This window comes from Ovis canadensis, chromosome 8 (assembly GCF_042477335.2).
Source record: "Ovis canadensis isolate MfBH-ARS-UI-01 breed Bighorn chromosome 8, ARS-UI_OviCan_v2, whole genome shotgun sequence".
Taxonomy (NCBI): Eukaryota; Metazoa; Chordata; class Mammalia; order Artiodactyla; family Bovidae; genus Ovis; species Ovis canadensis.
This window is the reverse complement of record NC_091252.1, coordinates 82803135-82823810: the sequence shown is the minus strand read 5'-3', so window position 1 is coordinate 82823810 and position 20676 is coordinate 82803135. Positions and strand designations below refer to the sequence as shown.

Here is a 20676-nt window from a genome sequence, read left to right as displayed (position 1 = left end):
ATTTAGATCTTTAATCCATTTTGAGTTTATTTTTGTGTGTGGTGTTAGAAAGTGATCTAGTTTCATTCTTTTACAAGTGGTTGACCAGTTTTCCCAGCACCACTTGTTAAAGAGATTGTCTTTACTCCATTGTATATTCTTGCCTCCTTTGTCAAAGATAAGGTGTCCAGATGTGTGTGGATTTATCTCTGGGCTTTCTATTTTGTTCCATTGATCTATATGTCTGTCTTTGTGCCACTACCATACTGTCTTGATGACTGTGGCTTTGTAGTAGAGCCTGAAGTCAGGCAAGTTGATTCCTCCAGTTCCATTCTTCTTTCTCAAGATTGCTTTGGCTATTCGAGGTTTTTTGTATTTCCATACAAATCTTGAAATTATTTGTTCTAGTTCTGTGAAAAATGTGGCTGGTAGCTTGATAGGGATTGCATTGAATTTGTAAATTGCTTTGGGTAGTATACTCATTTTCACTATATTGATTCTTCCAATCCATGAACATGGTATATTTCTCCCATCTATTAGTGTCCTCTTTGATTTCTTTCATCAGTGTTTTATAGTTTTCTATATATAGGTCTTTAGTTTCTTTAGGTAGATATATTCCTAAGTATTTTATTCTTTTCGTTGCAATGGTGAATGGAATTGTTTCCTTAATTTCTTTTTCTACTTTCTCATTATTCGTGTATAGGAATGCAAGGGCAAATCCACAATTCTTAAATTTCCTGCATTGACAGGAAATTTGCCATTAGTGCCACCTGTACAAGGACCAATCACCTTAAGAGTCATGAGTATTACGACTTTTTAGAGGGGCTTCCCAGTTAGCTCAGCTGGTAAAGAATCCGCCTAGAATGCAGGAGACACTGGTCCAATTCCTGGGTCTGGAAGATCCCCTGGAGAAGGAACAGGCTACCCACTCCAGTATTCTTGGGCTTTCCTGGTGGCTCAGACATTAAAGAATCTATCTGCTAGTGCAGGAGACATAAGAGACCCAGGTTGGATTCCTGCATTGGGAAGATCCCCCAGAGGAGGGCATGGAAACCTACTCCAGTATTCTTGCCTGGAGAATCCCATGGACAGAGGAACCTGGCAGGTCAGTCCATGGGGTCACAAAGAGTCAGACAGGACTGGGTGACTAAGCACACAGCAGAGAGAGGAGCCAAAGATGACCTTCCATGGGGCAGAGCTGGGACATGAACTCTGCAGTCTGGTTCTGAGCCTGTGCTCTTAACCACTAGACCATCATGTCAACAGAGGAGTAACAGGAACCCACAAGCCTCTCTCACCTGGATGACCTAAGTGGGCTGCCATCACCATAGAAACCATGTCCTCTTAGTTTGGGAGCTCAGCTCTCTAACTAGGCTCTCAGCACCCTGCTGTTGAAGGCAGGTTCTGAGTATCTGAAGGGTAGGTGACTGCCCAGAGTTCGACTTGAAGGCTCCCTGCAATGCCCACAAATATCCGCTATTTCCTGGTAAGGGATTGATTTTGTTAATGGCAGACTGCCCAGGGTGGCACAACCCTGAGGGTGATCCCTTTCTTCAATTTTGTACCTTGGCACCCCCTACCTTACCCTGGTCCTGGCCTTGCTGCCAGTATCTTCTTTTCAAATGACCTGCAAGAATAGCACCTTAAGTCCTAGTTCTTCTTTGATACTACTTAACGAAGAAACACATTTTGATTTTAAACTTCATCACCTGACCGGAGTCTCAACCACAGTTGATCTTTTTTTAACATTTGAAATAAATACAAGCATAAAATTCTCCAACCCTCGCTAACTTTTGGAAGTAATATTCAACTTTTACATGGTGCATCCATTTCATGTCAGGCAATGGGCTGGACCCTCAACATCAAGGTCCATTAAAGAGTAAGCAGGAGGATATCTGTCTAGTTCTTTATTATAAAGCCAAGGGCTTGGCACATGGCATTTGCTTAATGTTTATCAAATAGGGTGGGCGGATGGATTGATGGATGCATGGATGGCCGAGGGTCCGTGGATGATGAAAGTCCATAGAAACTAAACTATGAGGAGCATGATGAAACGGGCAGCCCTGCCAGCACCCAAGCTCATCTCCTCTCTCTCTCTTTTATCCAGAGTATTCTTTTCAGGGAATACAACCAACCAAACAAAAAAACCTAGAAAGATGATTTCTTGCCCAGATTGAGGATACTTGATGATATTGATTTGATTTGAAAAAATTGAAATTTGCTAACCTCCAGTCTGTCCAAAGTAACTTCATAAAGGCAAAAATTCTTGGGAGAAGGGATATTTATTGTCATTTCAGCTTCTGCCAGGACCCAAGGCACAACTCCAAAGGACACAAGCCTATCTGTGCCAACCTCTCTCTTACTAAATATTTCTTCTATATCCTTTACCCTGGTGCCAGACACAGGAGCCCTCAAGCTACCTCCAAACACCTTCATCCCAAGCCATCTCTCCCAGACACCTATGAATAACCCTATTACCATGAAACTCTGAGGCGTGAATGAAGTTTAACACTCCTATAGTATTATTAAGTAAGGTTATACTAACTGAAACAGCTCTAGTTGGTAGCGTGTGCCTAGGAGGTATTTTCCAGTGAAACCTATATACCTGCTCCATCCACGAACTACCCTAGAGCTCCCTTCCGCTTTCCCAAGTCTGCTAGAGAACAGGATACTTTTACAGTTCCCTACCATCCACATCTTCATGGCAAGTAGATGGGGAGACAATGGAAACAGTGAGAGACTATTTTCTTGGGCTCCAAAATCACTGCAGATGGTGACTGCAGCCATGAAATTAAAAGACGCTTGCTCCTTGAAGGAAAAGCTATGACCAACCTAGATAGCATATTAAAAAGCAGAGACATTACGTTGTCGACAGAAGTCCATCTAGTCAAAGCTGTGGTTTCTTGAGTAGTCATGTATGGATGTGAGAGTTAAGCTGAGCGCTGAAGAATTGATGCTTTTGAACTGTGTTGTTGGAGAAGACTCTTGAGAGTCTCTTGGAGATCCAACCAGTCCATCCTAAAGGAAATCAGTCCTGAATATTCATTGGAAGTACTGATGCTGAAGCTGAAGCTCCAATACTTTGGCCATGTAGTGTGAAGAACTGACTCATTGGAAAAGACTCTGATGCTGGGTAAGATTGAAGGCAGGAGAAGAAGGGGACGACAGAGGATGAGATGGTTGGATGGCATCACCAATTTGATGGACATGAGTTTGAGCAAGCTCCAGGAGTTGTTGATTGAAAGAGAAGCCTGCCATGTTGCAGTCCATGGGGTGGCAAAAAGTCAGACATGACTGAGCAATTGAACTGAACTGAACCATCCACATCTACCATAATCCCCATGCACAAACATGGCCAAACTTACATAACACAACATCATACATAGCTTATAACCTGCAGCACAAATATATGAATAGTGAGTGTGGTTTCTATTCATGTTTACTTCTATAAATCCTTTTAGCATTGTTCTATAATATTTCTATTTAGGCAAAGGTGCTTCCCTCGTGCCTCAGTAGTAAAGAATCTGCCTGCAATGCAGGAGACCCAGGTTCGATCCCTGGGTCAGGAAGATCCCCTAGAGGAGGGCATGGCAACCCACTCCAGTTTTCAGAGGAGGCTGGCAGGCTATATATAGTCCATGGGGTCACAAAGAGTTGGACACAACAGAAGCAGCAGCATAAACACCAGATTCAAAATACCTACTATTAATCTATTAACACAATGTTTGCCAAAAATCTCTAATCTCTCCATCTATCCCCTCACTGGAATCATGTGGGCAGAGAGAAAGGAAGACTCTTCAATGTCACCCCAACAAAGTTCCCAGTCTGTTCATCCATCCTTCCTCTCTACCCCTCTGTCACAGAGAAAGTACCTCCACCCCCTTTCCTTCCAGTTCTCTGGACACAATTCCCTCCACTTCCTTGATCTCTTGGGTCATCTCCTTTCTCCCATTATCTTCACAGGCTCCCTCTCCCTGAGGTTCTCCCACCAACACTTAGACATACTATAGCTTCTCTCATTCTCAAGAAAATACAAATTCACAAAACTCCTCGCTTGACCCAAATTCCCCCTTCTTCCAGATGTAGCTTCAGTTCTATCTTCTCAGTCTGACTTCGTTAAAAAGTTGTCTGCAGTACATCCAGACAATGGAATATGACTCAGCACTAAAAAGAAATGAGCTATCAAGCCATGAAAAGACCCAGAGGAATCATAAATGCCTATCGCTAATAAGAGAAAGAAACCAATCTGAAATGGCTACAGAACTCTTAACTATGTGATGTTCTGGAAAAGGCAAAATGATGGAGATAGCGAAAAAAAAAAAAAATCATTTGTTCCCAGGGCTTGGGAAAGAGAGGGATGAATGGGCAGAACACAAAGGATTTTTAGGGCAGTGAATATACTCTGCTTGATACCATAACAATGGCTATATGTCATTCAGTATACATTTGTCCAAAGTCACAGAATGTATACCATCAACAGTGAGCCCTAATGTAAAATCTGAACTCTAGATGATTACAATGTACTGATCTAAGTTTATCAACCATAACAAATGTACCACTTCTGGTGGGGGATGCAGATAAGAGAGGCAACCATGCTTGTGTAGGGGCAGGGGTATATAGGAAATCTCTGTACCATTCTCTCAGTTTTGCTATGAACTTATAACTGCGCTTTTAGAGACTTCCAGGATGGTCCAGTGGTTAAGACTTCGCCTTCTAATTCAGGGCATATGAGTTTTATCCCTGATCAGAGAGTTAAGATCCCATATGCCTCATGGCCAAAAAACCAAAGCATAAAACAGAATCAATATTGCAACCAGTTCAACAAAGACTTTAAAAATGGTCCACATAAAAGAATCTTATTTTAAAATCTTAAAAAAAATAAAACTGCTCTTTTAAAAAATTAAGTCTTTAAAAAGAAAAAGTTTGTGCTCCCTGTTTTTACTTCCTCTCGGCCCATCACTTTAACCTGCTGTTTCAAAGGTCCCCGCTGGCATGGCTGCTCCTTCCCATGGATACACTTAGTTCTTATCCTGCTTGGTCACACTTTGACCTCCTGACCAGTCCCTCCTCCTTGAAGCAACACTGCTTCCAATGACTCACCCTTTCACCTCCCTCCAAGGTTCTTCATCCTCTGCCCGTCTCCCAAATCTTGGTCTTCCCCAGGGTTCTGTCTGGGTCCCTTCTCTCTTCTCCCTCTACAGCTCAGTCATATTTGTGGGTCCAACATGGGGACAACTCCCAAATCTGTATCTTTTGCAACAGCATCTTTTCTCTGCTCCATCGCCATATTTCTAACTGTTAACTACATAAATTGATGCTTTTGAACTGTGGTGTTGGAGAAGACTCTTGAGAGTCCCTTGGACTACAAGGAGATCCAACCGGTCCATTCTAAAGGAGATCAGCCCTGGGTGTTCTTTGGAAGCAATGATGCTAAAGCTGAAACTCCAGTACTTTGGCCACCTCATACGAAGAGTTGACTCACTGGAAAAGACTCTGATGCTGGGAGGGATTGGGGACAGGAGGAGAAGGGGACAACAGAGGATGAGATGGCTGGATGGCATCACTGACTCGATGGACGTGGGTCTGAGTGAACTCCGGGAGTTGGTGATGGACAGGGAGGCCTGGCGTGGTGCGATTCATGGGGTCGCAAAGAGTCGGACACAACTGAGTGACTGAACTGAACTGAACTAGATAAATATGTACAAATATGCCTCCAGCATTGGACACTCAGTGTGTTTAAACCCAAAGGCAACATCTTTGTTTCTAAACTTGCTTTTCTCCTGGGTTCCCTACTCAAGAGAGGGCATCACAACCCTAGACTGGAACTCTCTGCTTGTCATCTCAACCTCCCTCCTCTCTCACCCTTGTCATTCAAACAGTCATCCAATCCTGGCTCACTTACTTCCATGGCACCTCCCGGTGTCGCCAAGCAGTCCAGGCTGCAGCACGTGGCTCCTGACACTGCAACCTCATCCTAATCATTTACTCCATCTCTGGTCAGGATCCATCAATAGCTCCCCTCTCAGGGTACAGTCCAAGTGCATTCAGGACTAGCCCCGGCCTGTCTCCACCTCCTGCCACTTCCTCCAAGCACTCCAGCCAGACCGAATCCCTCTACATCCCCTCTGCCCTGCTGGCTGGTGCCATCCCTCCCTTTCTGGCCCCTGCACACACTATTCTCTCTGCCTAGAACACTTGTTCCCTTTAGGTCCCTCCTCTCCTTCAGGCTAACCCCTGCATCCTTCAGTTCCCAGGCTAAAGACGGGTTCTAGAAAGCCTGTCATGATCCCGCCTCCCCAGACTAGATTGGAGGCACCTGTCCATGGCTCATGTGCCTCCCATGAAAGCAATCAGCATACTTTCTCATTGTTGTTCATTCTATTCTGTCTTCCTCACCAGATCACAAGTTCCTTGAGGGCAGGGCTGGTGCATTCTGCCTATCTCAGTAACCTGGAGCCTGGCAGAGCCTCCACAGAGAGAAGCTTGTTAAAGTATTGAGAAGGGGCTTCCCTGATGGCTCAGATGGTAAGTATCTGCCAGCAATGAGGGAGACCTGGGTTCAGTCCCTGGGTTGGGAAGATCCCCTGAAGAAGGAAATGGCAACCCACTCCAGTATTCTTGCCTGGAGAATCCCATGGTCAGAGGACCCTGGTAGGCTACAGTCCATGCGGTCACAAAGAGTGGGACATGACTGAGCAACTTCACTTCCTTTCTTTCTTATACAAAGCTAATACCTAATCCTTACTTTGTGAAAACATGTCCTCATTTCATGAAGGTAGAAAAATCACCACAGTCAGAGAAGCTAAGAACAGGGCAAAGGAGGGAGCCATTCAACATTTTTAGATTTTAAGCAGTGCTCTTTCCAAAGCTATACTGCCTTTGGAAAACAAAGAGAAACTTATTTTTCTTACACTTTAACTGACCTAAAAGAGGAAATTAACAACTGTTGATAAGATGTAATGAACACAGCACTGTGGCAGAGTTCCTGGCAATATTAACTGTTATTGAGGCAAATATCACAATCCTACAGTTCTTTCAAGTAATTTTCGGGGAAATTCTGCAACTTACTTTCTTCTGTAAGGGCGCACTCTTCCTGCCTTGATCATCCTTGGTAAAATCTGCTTTCAAACCATCTAATAGTCTCACCACAGTACAAAAAATTTACAAGGATCAGCCATGCAGAGACTATAAAGGAGAGGCGAGACCTCTCTAATAAGCAGAATTCCAAATGCACATAATAAACATTATATTTTCTGATCATAACAGAGCCAAGGAATTGCAAGAAATTAAAAATTGGATCACATTTTAAAGAGGAGTCCTAAACCGGTCTGTAAAGAAACAAGCTGCATCCAAAAACATCTTAAATAAACTGAAATCCAAAACTGACAGAGATAATGGACACATAAGCAACAAATTCAGAATGACCAACATAATCTGGCACTATACATGTGCATGCTGAGTCACTAATTATATTCTGATTTCTAAGTATAATTATTTATAATTTAGTGTGTTTTTCTTTCAAAAAATATATAAAGTAACAGAATTTTTTTACAATTAAATTTGTCAGTCACATTTTTCTGGTGCCCAGTAGGGAGCATCAATGGAAGAGGTACAAAAATACTCTGGCCCCATTTTATTCTTCAGTTTGAGAAAGAGAATTACATATGCATAGAAAGTGAAAGAGGGTACATTTTTATTATCAAACGTTATTGTTATGGGATTTATATATAGAAGTTGACCAAAATTACTATTTACATGGAAAGTAAATCATACTACAATGTAAGCTGAAATTTTCTTCAATAAATTGCGCTTACTCAAATATAGACCATATCATACACTGATTTAGGCAGGAATGCACAGTCCAAAGCTGATGGCCGGACACTCATGGGCTTAGAATCCTCCTCCACTGATTGTTTTTAGATTCTAAGTCTGATATCTAGTCTGTCTTTTTAAGCATCAGAATCAAAATGTGTTACTTCCTGCACATCAACCTCGCCTACAGCCCATCCTCTCCTCTGTCCTCCCGGCCCAGCACCCAGCTCTCCTCCTGAAGCATAAGCAATACCAAGTGATATGAACTTGTTCTTGGCATCCCTTTCCGGCCAGGACTTGACCTGCGTGCTCACCATGCACCCAGGTGCTCCCACTCTCTCAGCCCAAGCCCACCTCACTTCCTGGGCTGTTATCACAGAAGTCTGAGTGGCCTGAACTCCTCTGACCTCCTGTCTCCAAGAATGACTCTGACTGAGAGTCAAAGTCCCTATATATACACATGTCCCTATATATACACATATATATATGTGTGTGGATCTCTAACTCTATATGCCTGAGAAAACTACATTCTCCTCTTCATTGTACTATTTGGGGCACACATCAGAAACACAGAGTGGGTAACAGGAATACATGTTTAATTTGAGGTAAACTGTCCTCCAGACTTGCCCTCTTTATCCTCTTTACAGACTTCTTATAAAACAAAAGTGCACTCTTAAGCAGATTATCTGAACTGCCTATCTGTCTTACAAGACAACATACGGATAATATTAAACCTTCTATTCCCCTCTACCCTACATACTGTTGTCTACATTTTACAGTTTTCTTTGGAACTTCCTTGAATCCAGACATTATGGTCTTCAGACGTGTGAATTATCCGCCTGGCCCTGTTCGCACGCGGTGTTCACTCCTCGCCAGCAAGAGCAGCAGCACCAAAAACAAACAAGAGCAGCCCCACCGTCATTTCCCCCTGGGCCTCTCTCGGTCCTGACTTTCCCGCTGAGGCACTCCTTTGCCTGCAGTAACCCCAGGCAGGCTTGAGGATTCCCTGTACTGTCTACTGCCTCCTTTCAAGTTAGGACCCCTCTACCCGAATGGCTACAGAAGCCTAAGCTCAAGAGTCTCAGCTGGAGGCTGAGCTCTCGAAAGAAATAAGACTTTCTGCGGTTAATCATTAAACGCCCCAATCCACAGTTCAGCCTTCCTCACACAGCGGCTGCCACAACTTCCCTGCTTCTTTCCAGGCTCCTTCCCTAGGGAATTCCTCACTGGTGACGGAAAACCTCACTTCCTTGGGTTGTGCCCTCCTTTCCCACATTCGAACCCACTGAGAAGTCCGTTGCACCTGCTTCATCTCATCTGAATTAATAATCAACCAAACTGACGACCCAGCACATAACCGAGCAGCGCACCTTCTGTGGCCCCAGGACCTCCAGCGTCCTGAGCACCCACTACCTCCCTCTACCTAAGTCGAAGGAACTTATCCCAAGTGGACCGACTTGGCTTTCTGTTAACTTTTCCCCTACACTGTTCAGGTCAGTCATTCGCGTTCCAAATGTGCAGCAGTGCTGGGATTCGACGGAATGGAATTGAGAGCAACAGGGCATCAATTCTCACTCTTTGATGAAAAGAGTTGGCCAGTTTCCCTTAGCAGCTTCTCGAAAAGGCAAGGAAAAGAAGGGGAAGAAAGAAAGGTCGAGAACCATGTGGGGTTTAACCATTCTTCTGGTACCCCTAGACCCAAAACTACATGGAGGCTATCAGGAACTGCCCGGGGCCCCCGTGGGGGAGCACCGAGCGTCCAGTTGCTGACTGAGACTACGCGGGGGACTTGGTCCTAGTGGAGAATTATTAACACCTGGGTGAGAGGTCCTGTCTTAACACCAGGGAGGAGGGAATAAAAGAGCGAAGACAGGAAGAACACAGAAAAGGGTCCCAAACACCCGAAGCATCCTCGTCTCGCGTCGTCTCCCGGAATGGGCTGCCCCACGCTGGAGCCGACGGGCTGGGCGGGTCCCTAAGCCGCGCTCCCCGCGCCGTCCGGGCGGCGCCTCCTTACCTTGCGGGAGTACGGGGGCTTGCTCAGGTGGATGCCGTCGCGGACGAGCTTATCCCGGATCATGATCTTCAGCTTCAGTTTCGGGTAGCTCACCAGCTCCCTGCCGCGAGGGGCGGTCGTCTGGCCGCGGGGGTCCCCGCGGGGGCCCTGGCTCGGGCCGCCGCACGACTCCCCCAGGCGGCGGGTGGGGACGGCGAGCGGGGACGGCCCGGGCGGCGGCTGCGGCTCCAGCGTGAAATAGAGGCCGGCGGCGGCGGCGTCCTGCTCGCGCAGCCGGCGCACGGCCTCCAGGATGCGGCGGCGGTGCGCGGGCGCCCGCACCCCGATGGCGTCCAGGTCCGGGTCCCCGATCTGCTTGCACACCTCCAGGTCATCGTAGCCGTTATCCACGAAGGACTCGGCGTACTGCGGGAGCTGCAGCGCTTTCAGCCACTCGTAAACTATGTTGGTGCACATGGTGGCCCCGGAACCCCGCCGGCAAACAGCGTCCCGGCGCCCGAGCGGCACCAGTTCTGAGAACTTTTAATCCTCTTCCTCCAAAGGGGAAAATGAAATCTCGGTAAAGTTTTCCTTTTAAAGAGGACAGCGCCGGAGACAGAAAGCCATCAGAAGCCTGAGGAGGGAGTAGCGGCAAAGCAGCCAAGTGAATTCCCCGAGCAACCCGGAGCTTGCAGGCACTGGCGGCTAGGCGAGCTGCTCCGCGCAGCCCCTGGATTCGCCGCCGCCGCCGCCGCCGCGGGGAGGAGCGCACGGCGGGCGCGCGAGGGGGGGGGAGGCGGGCGGGGCCCGGGCACACCCCTCGGACCCGCGCGAGGTCAGCGGTGCCCGGCTCCGCCCAGGACCTTCCTCAGCCGGGACAGTCCCCCGGCTGCGCGCCGCATCTCAGTCCCTGGCCGCCGCCGTGGGCGTCTGAATGCGCGCCTCGCGTTGGAGAGGCACCCCCCTCCGCGCAGACCTGCGGCCGCCCAAGAGCGCCTGGTCTCCGCGAGTGCGAGTCACGGTTGTCCTCCTAGCGGGAAGGGGGTGGTCTTCCAAACTGCCAGGCTCCAGCGGCAGCCTTGGATGGCTTTTTACGTGTCTTTTTAAATCCGTTTTCTCTAGCCCGTGGAAATCTCTGCGCTCACTTCTTCCCGAGCCTCTCTGACTCCAGCCTGCGCGCTCGCGGGCCGCCCAAGGGCACTTACCCTGGCTGGGCGAGGCTGTGAGGTCAAGTTTCCCCTCTCGTTTCCCGATCCGTGTTGGATTCCCCCTTTCGTCCGAGCCCGCGCGCAGGCCGGAGCCCGGCGGTCCGGCTTCTCAGGTGGACCGCCGCTCAGCGCCGGGAGCAGCGGCGCTTTGGCTCGGCGAGTGGGCGCGACGCGGGGACCGCCCGTTTCCAGCCGGCGCTGCGCTCGGCCCCTCCTCGCTACCGCTGGGCGCACCGGGCGGTGGGAGAGGCTGGTGCTTCTGCCTGGCTCGCGCTTCCTAGACACCGGGGTCCGGGAAAGTTTGGTTTGGGTTGTGCTTTCCCTCCGCTGGCGCATCCCTTGCGATCCCCCACCGGGTCCTCTCACCCTCGTGTCCACTACGCTTTCCTTCCGGTCCCACCGCCACCACCCAGCATCCTGCCCGACCTCCCCGAGTGGCTCTGTCCTCCAGGGACGGCACTTCTAGGTGTTCAGTACCGGAGCCTGGGGAGCAGAGCGCACGCCTCCCGCCCAGGGATCGCGTGGACATCGATACACCACCACCCAGCTCGCGTTAGAGGAGACGCTCTTGGGAAGAACGAAAGCTACCGAGTTGTCTCTTTCGTGCTCAACACCTGAACAGGCCCATGGGGTCGGGGACCCGAGGAGCAGGTTGAACAGCCCGAGTACCTCGAGTTTTCTTGAGCGTCTTGACCTCTTCTTGGGCTCGGAAAATTTGGGTTTTAGGTACTCGGTGGGCAGGGTCACTGTCTCCTCTCTTTTCGGGGAAAGGCGATTCAGCTTCGCACCTGAGCCATTTCAGGACCTGAACTGGACATTTCTCCTGGAGTCTCCGTGGCGGCGTGCCAGCCACTAGCCCCGACCCTGGAGGTGGACCACGATAATTTCAGTGTCGTTTCCAGACCTGCACATTTGGTCTTTAGAGCGGGGAGAGGGTCCGCTTTACCTAAATCATAAGAGTTTAACCCCTTTGGGGCTATAAACCCCTTAAAGAATCAAATAGTTTTTGCCCTTTGAGGCGGGAAACTAACGCACCTAATTGCACCCAAAATATTCCCTATAGTTGGGGGCGGAGGGAAGAGGATGACCCGGGTTCCCAAGCCTCGGGACTAGCAGATTAAGAACAGTTGCCAGGAAGGATCTGCCTGGAAAGAACCTGGTGGGAGGTGGGAAATCGAGCGCGGAGAGCCGTGGGGCTGCAAGTAGCCTTTCCCCATCCCCTCTGAGTCACCCGGGTCACCCCTTCCGGAGCTCGAGCTGGAGTCGTCGGTTCTGTTAGGATGCTCCTCTTCTGCGCGCTTCGGCGCTGGAAGCACTAAGCCCTTTCCGCCCCTCGCGGCTCACCTCCTCTCTCGCGCCAAGGCGGACTCACAGTGCCCCCTAGCGATTGCGTGACTGAATTTTAAGGTGTTCTGCTGCTGCTGCTAAGTCGCTTCAGTCGTGTCTGACTCCGTGCTACCCCATAGACGGCAGCCCACCAGGCTCCCCCGTCCCTGGGATTCTCTCAGCAAGAACACTGGAGTGGGTTACCATTTCCTTCTCCAATGCATGAAAGTGAAAAGTGAAAGTCAAGTCGCTCAGTCGTGTCCAACCCTCAGCGACCCCATGGACTGCAGCCCACCAGGCTCCTCCATCCGTGGGATTTTCCAGGCAAGAGTACTGGAGTGGGCTGCCAAAAGGTGTTCAAGTTGCCACAAACTTGATTTAGTTCAGTGAAAGAAGTATCTTCAAGGTTTTATACTAGTTCCTGGCCCCCTTTTAAAATACGAATGTTTATTTTTTGCATCAGATTCACCGTCGTACCCAGACACTGTTTCATAAGGACCTTTGACTTGTAGGAGGCAAATATTCCAGCACTGTGAATAGTGCTGCTGAGAAAAGAAGATATAGCAGATATTTATTTGGAACTTCCTATATGCCAGGAACCTACACATTTCTCTGTATATATGGCAAGAATCATATTATTATACAGTATGGGCTTCCCTGGTTGCTCGGTGGTAAAGAATCTTCCAGGAGACAGTGGTTCGATCCCTGAGATGGGAAGAGCCTCTGGAGAAGGAAATGGCAACCCACTCCAGTATTCTTGTGGGATAAATCCTGTGGGCAGAGGAGCCTAGCGGGCCCTAGTACACCCGGGTCACAAAAGAGCAAAACATGACTTAGTGACTAAACAACAACATCCTACAGAAGAAAGGGAGGCACCTAAACGAATGTTCCTCCCACCCAAGATGTCACCACTGTTCACAGGAGAGCGAGGGTTAGAACTCCGGAGGCATTGATTCAGCGCTTGTGTTCAGCCAGGAAGCTTCTGGAGGACATGCAGAAAACGTCTGACTGGTTGTATTAGGGGAATGCATTTTGTTTTTAGAGTGGGAAAGTGAAAGGTCCAGGTTGTATTGCTTTTTTTTTTTTTCTTTCCCCAGTTGTATGAAAAATCCAACAGTGTTACCAAGGGCTTCTTTGCTTGCTTATCTACAGCCTTTTCCCCTCTGTGAGCTGAGAGATGCTCACCTTGCTCATTAATCCTTAGAGACGGGCAGCAAGTGTTTTTATTTCCATTTTATAATTAGGGAAACTGGTTTGGGGAAAGATAAATGACTTGCCCAAGGTCATACAGTAAATCAGGGCAGAGACAAGAACAAACCTGCCATGTCAAAGTGTCTCCCCGGCCGTCGGCAGTGATTCTCCCTTTATTTATGTGCAAGTCAGTATCCAATTAGGAAATAAAGCATCCTGGTACACTCTTTGGAAAGGAAGCCTTTTCTAAATTAATCACTTGCTAATCAGTCATAAATAAAACTTACTATTACCTCTAGAGAAAGCCTGCTATGTGGAGTCTTCACTAGTCCGAACAACAGAAACACTTTCCAGATACTTCTACTAACCTTTCTCCTTTCCTGCACTTGCTCAAGCCTTTTACGTGTGAGCCCTCAAAGCTCTTTCTTCTGCTTGCCTTAGCATATTGAACCTCTCTAAATAGATTTAGTTCCAGAGGCAACTACGTGTAATCTCAAATACAAGTTTTGTAGGTTTAACAGGAGGGAGAGACACAAGGCTAAAATCCAAAGTGAAACAGGCAGTTTTAAAGATTTAGAACTGTAGGTTTTTGGAGCTAGAAGGCCTTTCAAGGTCATCTCAAGCATCCATGTTTACATGAAGGAAGTTGAGGCTATAAAAGTCAAGTCATTTCCCTAAGGTCACACCACTGGTTGGTGACAGATGTAGGGCAGGAACCCAGATCTGTTTCCTTACGTGTTCTTCACAATGCCCTGCATTACCTCATTTTGCTGTAAGCGCCTGGCTACTGTCAAAATCATTCATTTACTCATCAAGTGTTTATTAAGTAGGCACTTCAGTGCCAGGCACTGAAGCAAAAAGAGAAGAGTTGTTTTTTTTTTTTCATTAATTGGAACTGGAGAGATTTCAGCATTCTAAATATGTAGAGAATAAACCCATAGTTTTTTGTTTTTTGTATGTGGGTTCATGAATTAAGATTACGAAGGTGATATTTTCTTCTATCTTTAATTAATTATTCAAATTCCATGAATCATTACATTAGCCAAAATTTGAATTAAACTATTCTACATCCAGACAAAAATGTACTTTAAAAAATACAAGTGGCTATTATGCTCCTAGGCACAGTCTTAGAACACCAAATTAATTTACTCAACACACATTGTCAAGTACCTATAATTTTACAAGTATTCTCAAGTGGTATTGCTTTATTAGAATTTCTTTCCTTTAAAAAAAAAGTCCAAAACATTTATGATGCTGATTATTATTTAATGTTTGGGGCCAGATATTTTTTTATAGAGAGGACCCCTCGCCTGATGAAAATCAATGAAAAAATAGGTTTTCTTTTTTAATCTATCTTAGACAAAGTTTCTAAATGTTTCTTTTTAGGCATTCGTTTGAACTATTTTCTACTGGTAATAACTGGCAAAATGCCTATTGATACTCAGTGTAATAAATTAATGATAATTATATTCAAGTTTTAAATTCTAAATCTCAGAAGACAGCCTTTCTACTTTGCTCAGACTCTATAACTTGATTTAAGGATATAGAATGAAAAATAATTTGTTGTGAAATTTTCTTGGTGCCACATAACGTTTCATGAGGTTTCATACCATTTGTTTTTGAAGATAAATGTTCACACATAGGGTGTGTAAAAATTAAATTCCATTAACATCTATTAAATGTCAGTCCCCAGGGTGTCTAGGCTTGTAAAAGTCAAGGATATATAATATTAATCTTAAAATGCAGAATATGTCTTGCCTCTGTTTAAACTATGAGCTGAAAAGCATCTAGGAGGAGCATATGCCATAGGGAGAAAAAAGAATAATGGACTTGAGTGATGTAACAGGCAATCTGTTCTCCAGTGGCTGGGAGTCAGGCATTGGGCTGGCAACTTAATTGGGGGCATGGTGGGCGGGGATGTCTGTTAATATGTCTGAGCCGTATACATTATACTTGTGTGTGACAACACATATATGAAAGAAGGAGAGACATGGAGCAGTAGGGAGCAGCAGCAGGATTCCATTAGATAATTCATTACTATTATAACAGGCCTTTCTTTCTTTAAGGAAGGAACAAAGGGTAAAAAAAAGAAAAAAAGTTCAAAAACTCAGAGACCTGGAGATCACTAACAGAAAGAGTCAAGCAAGAGATTAATAGAGATAGAAAATAAAATGAGATCTATTTTTTAACAATCTTATACTCTTATCTCTGGTCCACTCTCCTGCTGTTCAGTTGCTCAGTTATGTCTGACTCTCTGTAACCCCATGGGCTGTAGCCTACCAGGCTCCTCTGTCCATGGGATTCTCCAGGCAACAATATTGGAGTGGATTGCCATGCTCTCCTCCAAGGGATCTTCCTGATGCAAGGATCAAACTCACGTCTTCTGCATTGAAGGCTAATTCTTTACCACTCTGGTAAGCCCCCCCCCCCATTTCTATATTTTCAAATGCTCTCAGGAAGCAGAGGAAAGAATTAGTTTGGTGTTTCCTAAGGTGGAGAAGGCAATTTCACCCCACTCCAGTACTCTTGCCTGGAAAATCCCATGGATGGAAGAGCCTGGTAGGCTGCAGTCCATGGTGTTACTAAGAGTTGGACACAACTGAGTGACTTCACTTTCACTTTTCACTTACATGCATTGGAGAAGGAAATAGCAACCCACTCCAGTGTTCTTGCCTGGAGAATCCCAGGGACGGGGGAGCCTGATGGGCTGCTGTCTATGGGGTCGCACAGGGTCAGACACGACTGAAGCGACTTAGCAGCAGTAGCAGCAGCAAGGTAGAGATGATAGGTGAAGCTATTTTGTTAAATGATAGGCAGCTCTTAGGAGTAGCTTTTTTTTTTTTCTCATTTAAATCAGCAAAGTTAACTTACCACCTGAAAATCAGGTTATACTGATATAATCAAAAAAATCTCAATACAAGTGAAATGATATTGATGAAAGCTATCTCTGACAAGTGCAAGTTATTTACCTAATCACAACTGTGAAATCACTCAGTTTATGAACAGGTGTCAAAAACTGAACAAATATTAGTTGTTCCCACCTAACAGTTGATTTCCAATCCGGTCTTACGACAAATGATATGGTGAGGCTATTTCCTGAGGTCTGTTAGGCTCCCTATTGACTGAGAGGTTGTAGATGTTCTTTTTTGAGACAGACTAATTTTATATATTTGTTTTCACTTCTTCTTACTTGGTTTAAGTTTGCTGTCGGGATATATACTCTAAAATTATTGAACACTCTTGAACCTTTGACTTAAAGGAAACCTGCGTGTAATTGGGGCCCCTATGGAAACCTTAGTTTGTCACCATGAGCTTGAAAGCTTCTAACACAGATTTTTAAAAAATAGCCAGTGGTTATTAATTAATGTGATTCTTTGATATTGAATAAAGAAATACGTCCACATTTGGAAGTTCTACCTATATCAGTATATTTTCAAAATATTGTCACAAATTCATGCCTGCTAAGAGATCCACTAAAAAAAGGGAGATAAACTTATCTGTAATGGAATAGGAAAAGTTCATTGATGTGGTTTTAGATCTCACATTGCAACTAACCTTTAGAAAACTAAAGGTTTTCATCAAGGTTTCTTATAGTACCGAGAAAAATATCTACAATTGTCTGAAAAGGGTGTTAAAACAATCCTTCCACTTCTAACAACACATCTTTCTGATGATGGATTTTTTTTTTAAATGTACTTCAAGTAAAGCAACATATTGCAACAGATTAAATACAGAAACAAAAGGAAGAAGCCAGCAGTCTTGCTTAAGAGATTAATAAAAGAGATTAATAAAAGAGATTAATAAATATGTTAAACAGTGCTCTTCTTGCTAATTTTTTATTTTGGAAAATAGAGTTTTCCATATAAAAGCTATTTATGTTAACATTTAATGTTTGATTATTGTTATTTAAAACAAATAACTATTGTAAGTTTGTGGGCTTTAGTTCCCTGACCAGGGATCAAACAAGGGCCCTTGGCTGTGAGAGTGTGGAGTGCTAACCAGTGCACTGCCAGTTAATTCTCAAAGAAATATTTTAAAGTTTTCTCTGTTTTACCTTCTAAAATAGTAAACACCAGTAGATAAAATCCACAAAGCAAAAACTCTGAATGATCCTCGATAATTTTTAAGACTGTAATGTATTTGGCCTTGGAATGCGGAATGAAGCAGGGCAAGTTTTGCCAAGAAAATGAGCTGGTCATAGCAAACACCTTCTTCCAACAACACAAGAGAAGACTGTACACATGGACATCACCAGATGGTCAACACCAAAATCAGATTGATTATATTCTTGGCAGCCAAAGATGGAGAAGCTCTATACAGTCAACAAAGACAAGACCAGGAGCTGATTGTGGCTCAGATCGTGAACTCCTTATTACCAAATTCAGACTTAAATTGAAGAAAGTAGGGAAAACCGCTAGACCATTCATGTATGACCTAAATCAAATCCCTTATGATTATACAGTGGAAGTGAGAAATAGATTTAAGGGCCTAGATCTGATAGATAGAGTGCCTGATGAACTATGGAATGAGGTTCATGACACTGTACAGGAGACAGGGAGCAAGACCATCCCCATGGAAAAGAAATGCAAAAAAGCAAAATGGCTGTCTGGGGAGGCCTTACAAATAGCGGTGAAAAGAAGAGACACAAAAAGCAAAGGAGAAAAGGAAAGATATAAGCATCTGAATGCAGAGTTTCAAAGAATAGCAAGAAGAGATAAGAAAGCCTTCTTCAGCGGTCAATGCAAAGAAATAGAGGAGAAGAACAGAATGGGAAAGACTAGAGATCTCTTCAAGAAAATCAGAGATACCAAGGGAACATTGCACACAAAGATGGGCTCGATAAAGAACAGAAATGGTATGGACCTAACAGAAGCAGAAGATATTAAGAAGAGGTGGCAAGAATACACAGAACTGTACAAAAAAGATCTTCATGACCCAGATAATCACGATGGTGCGATCACTCATCTAGAGCCAGACATCCTGGAATGTGAAGTCAAGTGGGCCTTAGGAAGCATCACTACAAACAAAGCTAGTGGAGGTGATGGAATTCCAGTTGAGCTATTTCAAATCCTGAAAGATGATGCTATGAAAGTGCTGCACTCAATATGCCAGCAAATTTGGAAAACTCAGCAGTGGCCACAGGACTGGAAAAGGTCAGTTTTCATTCCAAGCCCAAAAAAAGGCAATGCCAAAGAATGTTCAAACTACTGCACAATTGCACTCATCTCACATGCTAGTAAAGTAATGCTCTAAATTCTCGAAGCCAGGCTTCAGCAATACATGAACCGTGAACTTCTTGATGTTCAAGCTGGTTTTAGAAAAGGCAGAGGAACCAGAGATCAAATTGCCAACTCCGCTGGATCATGGAAAAAGCAAGAGAGTTCCAGAAAAACATCTATTTCTGCTTTATTGACTATGCCAAAGCCTTTGACTGTGTGGATCACAAGAAACTGTGGAAAATTCTTCAAGAGATGGGAATACCAGACCACCTGACCTGCCTCTTGAGAAATCTGTATGCCTGTCAAGAAACAAGAGTTAGAACTGGACATGGAACAACAGACTGGTTCCAAATAGGAAAAGGAGTACGTCAAGGCTGTATATTGTCACCCTGCTTATTTAACTTCTATGCAGAGTACATCATGAGAAACACTGGACTGGAAGAAACACAAGCTGGGATCAAGATTGCCAGGAGAAATATCAATAAGCTCATATATGTAGATGATACCACTCTTATGGCAGAAAGTGAAGAGGAACTAAAAAGCCTCTGGATGAAAGTGAAAGTGGAGAGTGAAAAAGTTGGCTTAAAGCTCAACATTCAGAAAATGAAGATCATGGCATCTGGTCCCATCACTTCATGGGAAATAGATGGGGAAACAGTGGAAACAGTGTCAGACTTTATTTTTTTGGGCTCCAAAATCACTGCAGATGGTGACTACAGCCATGAAATTAAAAGACGCTTACTCCTTGGAAGAAAAGTTATGACCAACCTAGATAGTATATTCAAAAGCAGAGACATTACTTTGCCGACTAAGGTCCGTCTAGTCAAGGCTATGGTTTTTCCTACGGTCATATATGGATGTGAGAGTTGGACTGTGAAGAAGGCTGAGCGCCGAAGAATTGATGCTTTTGAACTGTGGTGTTGGAGAAGACTCTTGAGAGTCCCCTGGACTTCAAGGAGATCCAACCAGTCCATTCTGAAGGAGATCAGCCCTGGGATTTCTTTGGAAGGAATGATGCTAAAGCTGAAACTCCAGTACTTTGACCACCTCATGCGAAGAGTTGACTCATTGGAAAAGACTCTGATGCTGGAGGGGATTGGGGGCAGGAGAAAAAGGGGAGACAGAGGATGAGATGGCTGGATGGTATCACTGACTGGATGGACGCGAGTCTGAGTGAACTTAGGGAGTTGGTGATGGACAGGGAGGCCTGGCGTGCTGGGATTCATGGGGTCGCAAAGAGTCGGACACGACTGAGTGACTGAACTGAACTGAATGTACTCATAAGGCAAAAAGTTTGATAACAGCTAATCTAAGTAGTATGTTAACAGCTGACAGCATCACTAAAAGAGAAACATCCAGATATTACTATTACTTCGATTGGAAGTAGACACTACCTATGAAGAAGTTTTGCTAAAAGTTATGTTGACTTGATTCTGATCAAAGCTCTACAAATAATTAGCAATTTATAGGAAACACTATATATCCACACTTGCAAAAATGTGAGAATAAACATGTGGAAGGTACAGTCAGCAAAATCCAGAATGAAAGGAGATTGCAGGGGAAAAAAGACCTTGTTTCTTCCACAAAGTGGCAAAATAGAGAGTGGGTGGGGAGGGGAATTAGGAGACAGGGACTTTGATGAGGAACAAAAGGCAGATCAAACAATTAAAAAATACAGACTTTTTCTGGAACCTGACTCAAACATTTTAAAATATTTTTATAAGAAAATGAGTAAAATGTGAATATTGACTAAATAGTTGTTGATATTAAGAAATTGATAATTTTAAGGTGTGATACCAGTATTATGGTTAAGTGTGTTTTTTTTTAATGTAGCCACCTGATAGTGATGCAAATTTTGCAGGTGAAATGAGATAATGCCTAGATTTGTTTCAGAGTTAACCTGGAGAAGTAAGAAGTGAGATACCAAGCTGACCAAAAATTTTTT

At 44.9% G+C, this 20676-nt stretch overlaps 1 protein-coding gene across 5 annotated transcripts in view; it reads right to left on the bottom strand.

Annotated features, from left to right (window-relative positions):
* Positions 1-10900, bottom strand: part of SAMD5 (sterile alpha motif domain containing 5) — a 708715-nt gene extending 697815 nt beyond the window's left edge. For all 5 annotated transcript variants that reach the window (XM_069598652.1, XM_069598650.1, XM_069598653.1 and 2 more), the window contains exon 1: positions 9809-10900. In XM_069598652.1, the coding sequence (XP_069454753.1) occupies positions 9809-10264 (456 nt within the window). In that variant the 5' untranslated portion in view covers positions 10265-10900. The remainder of the gene's footprint in view (positions 1-9808) is intronic.
* Positions 10901-20676: the final 9776 nt, after the last annotated feature.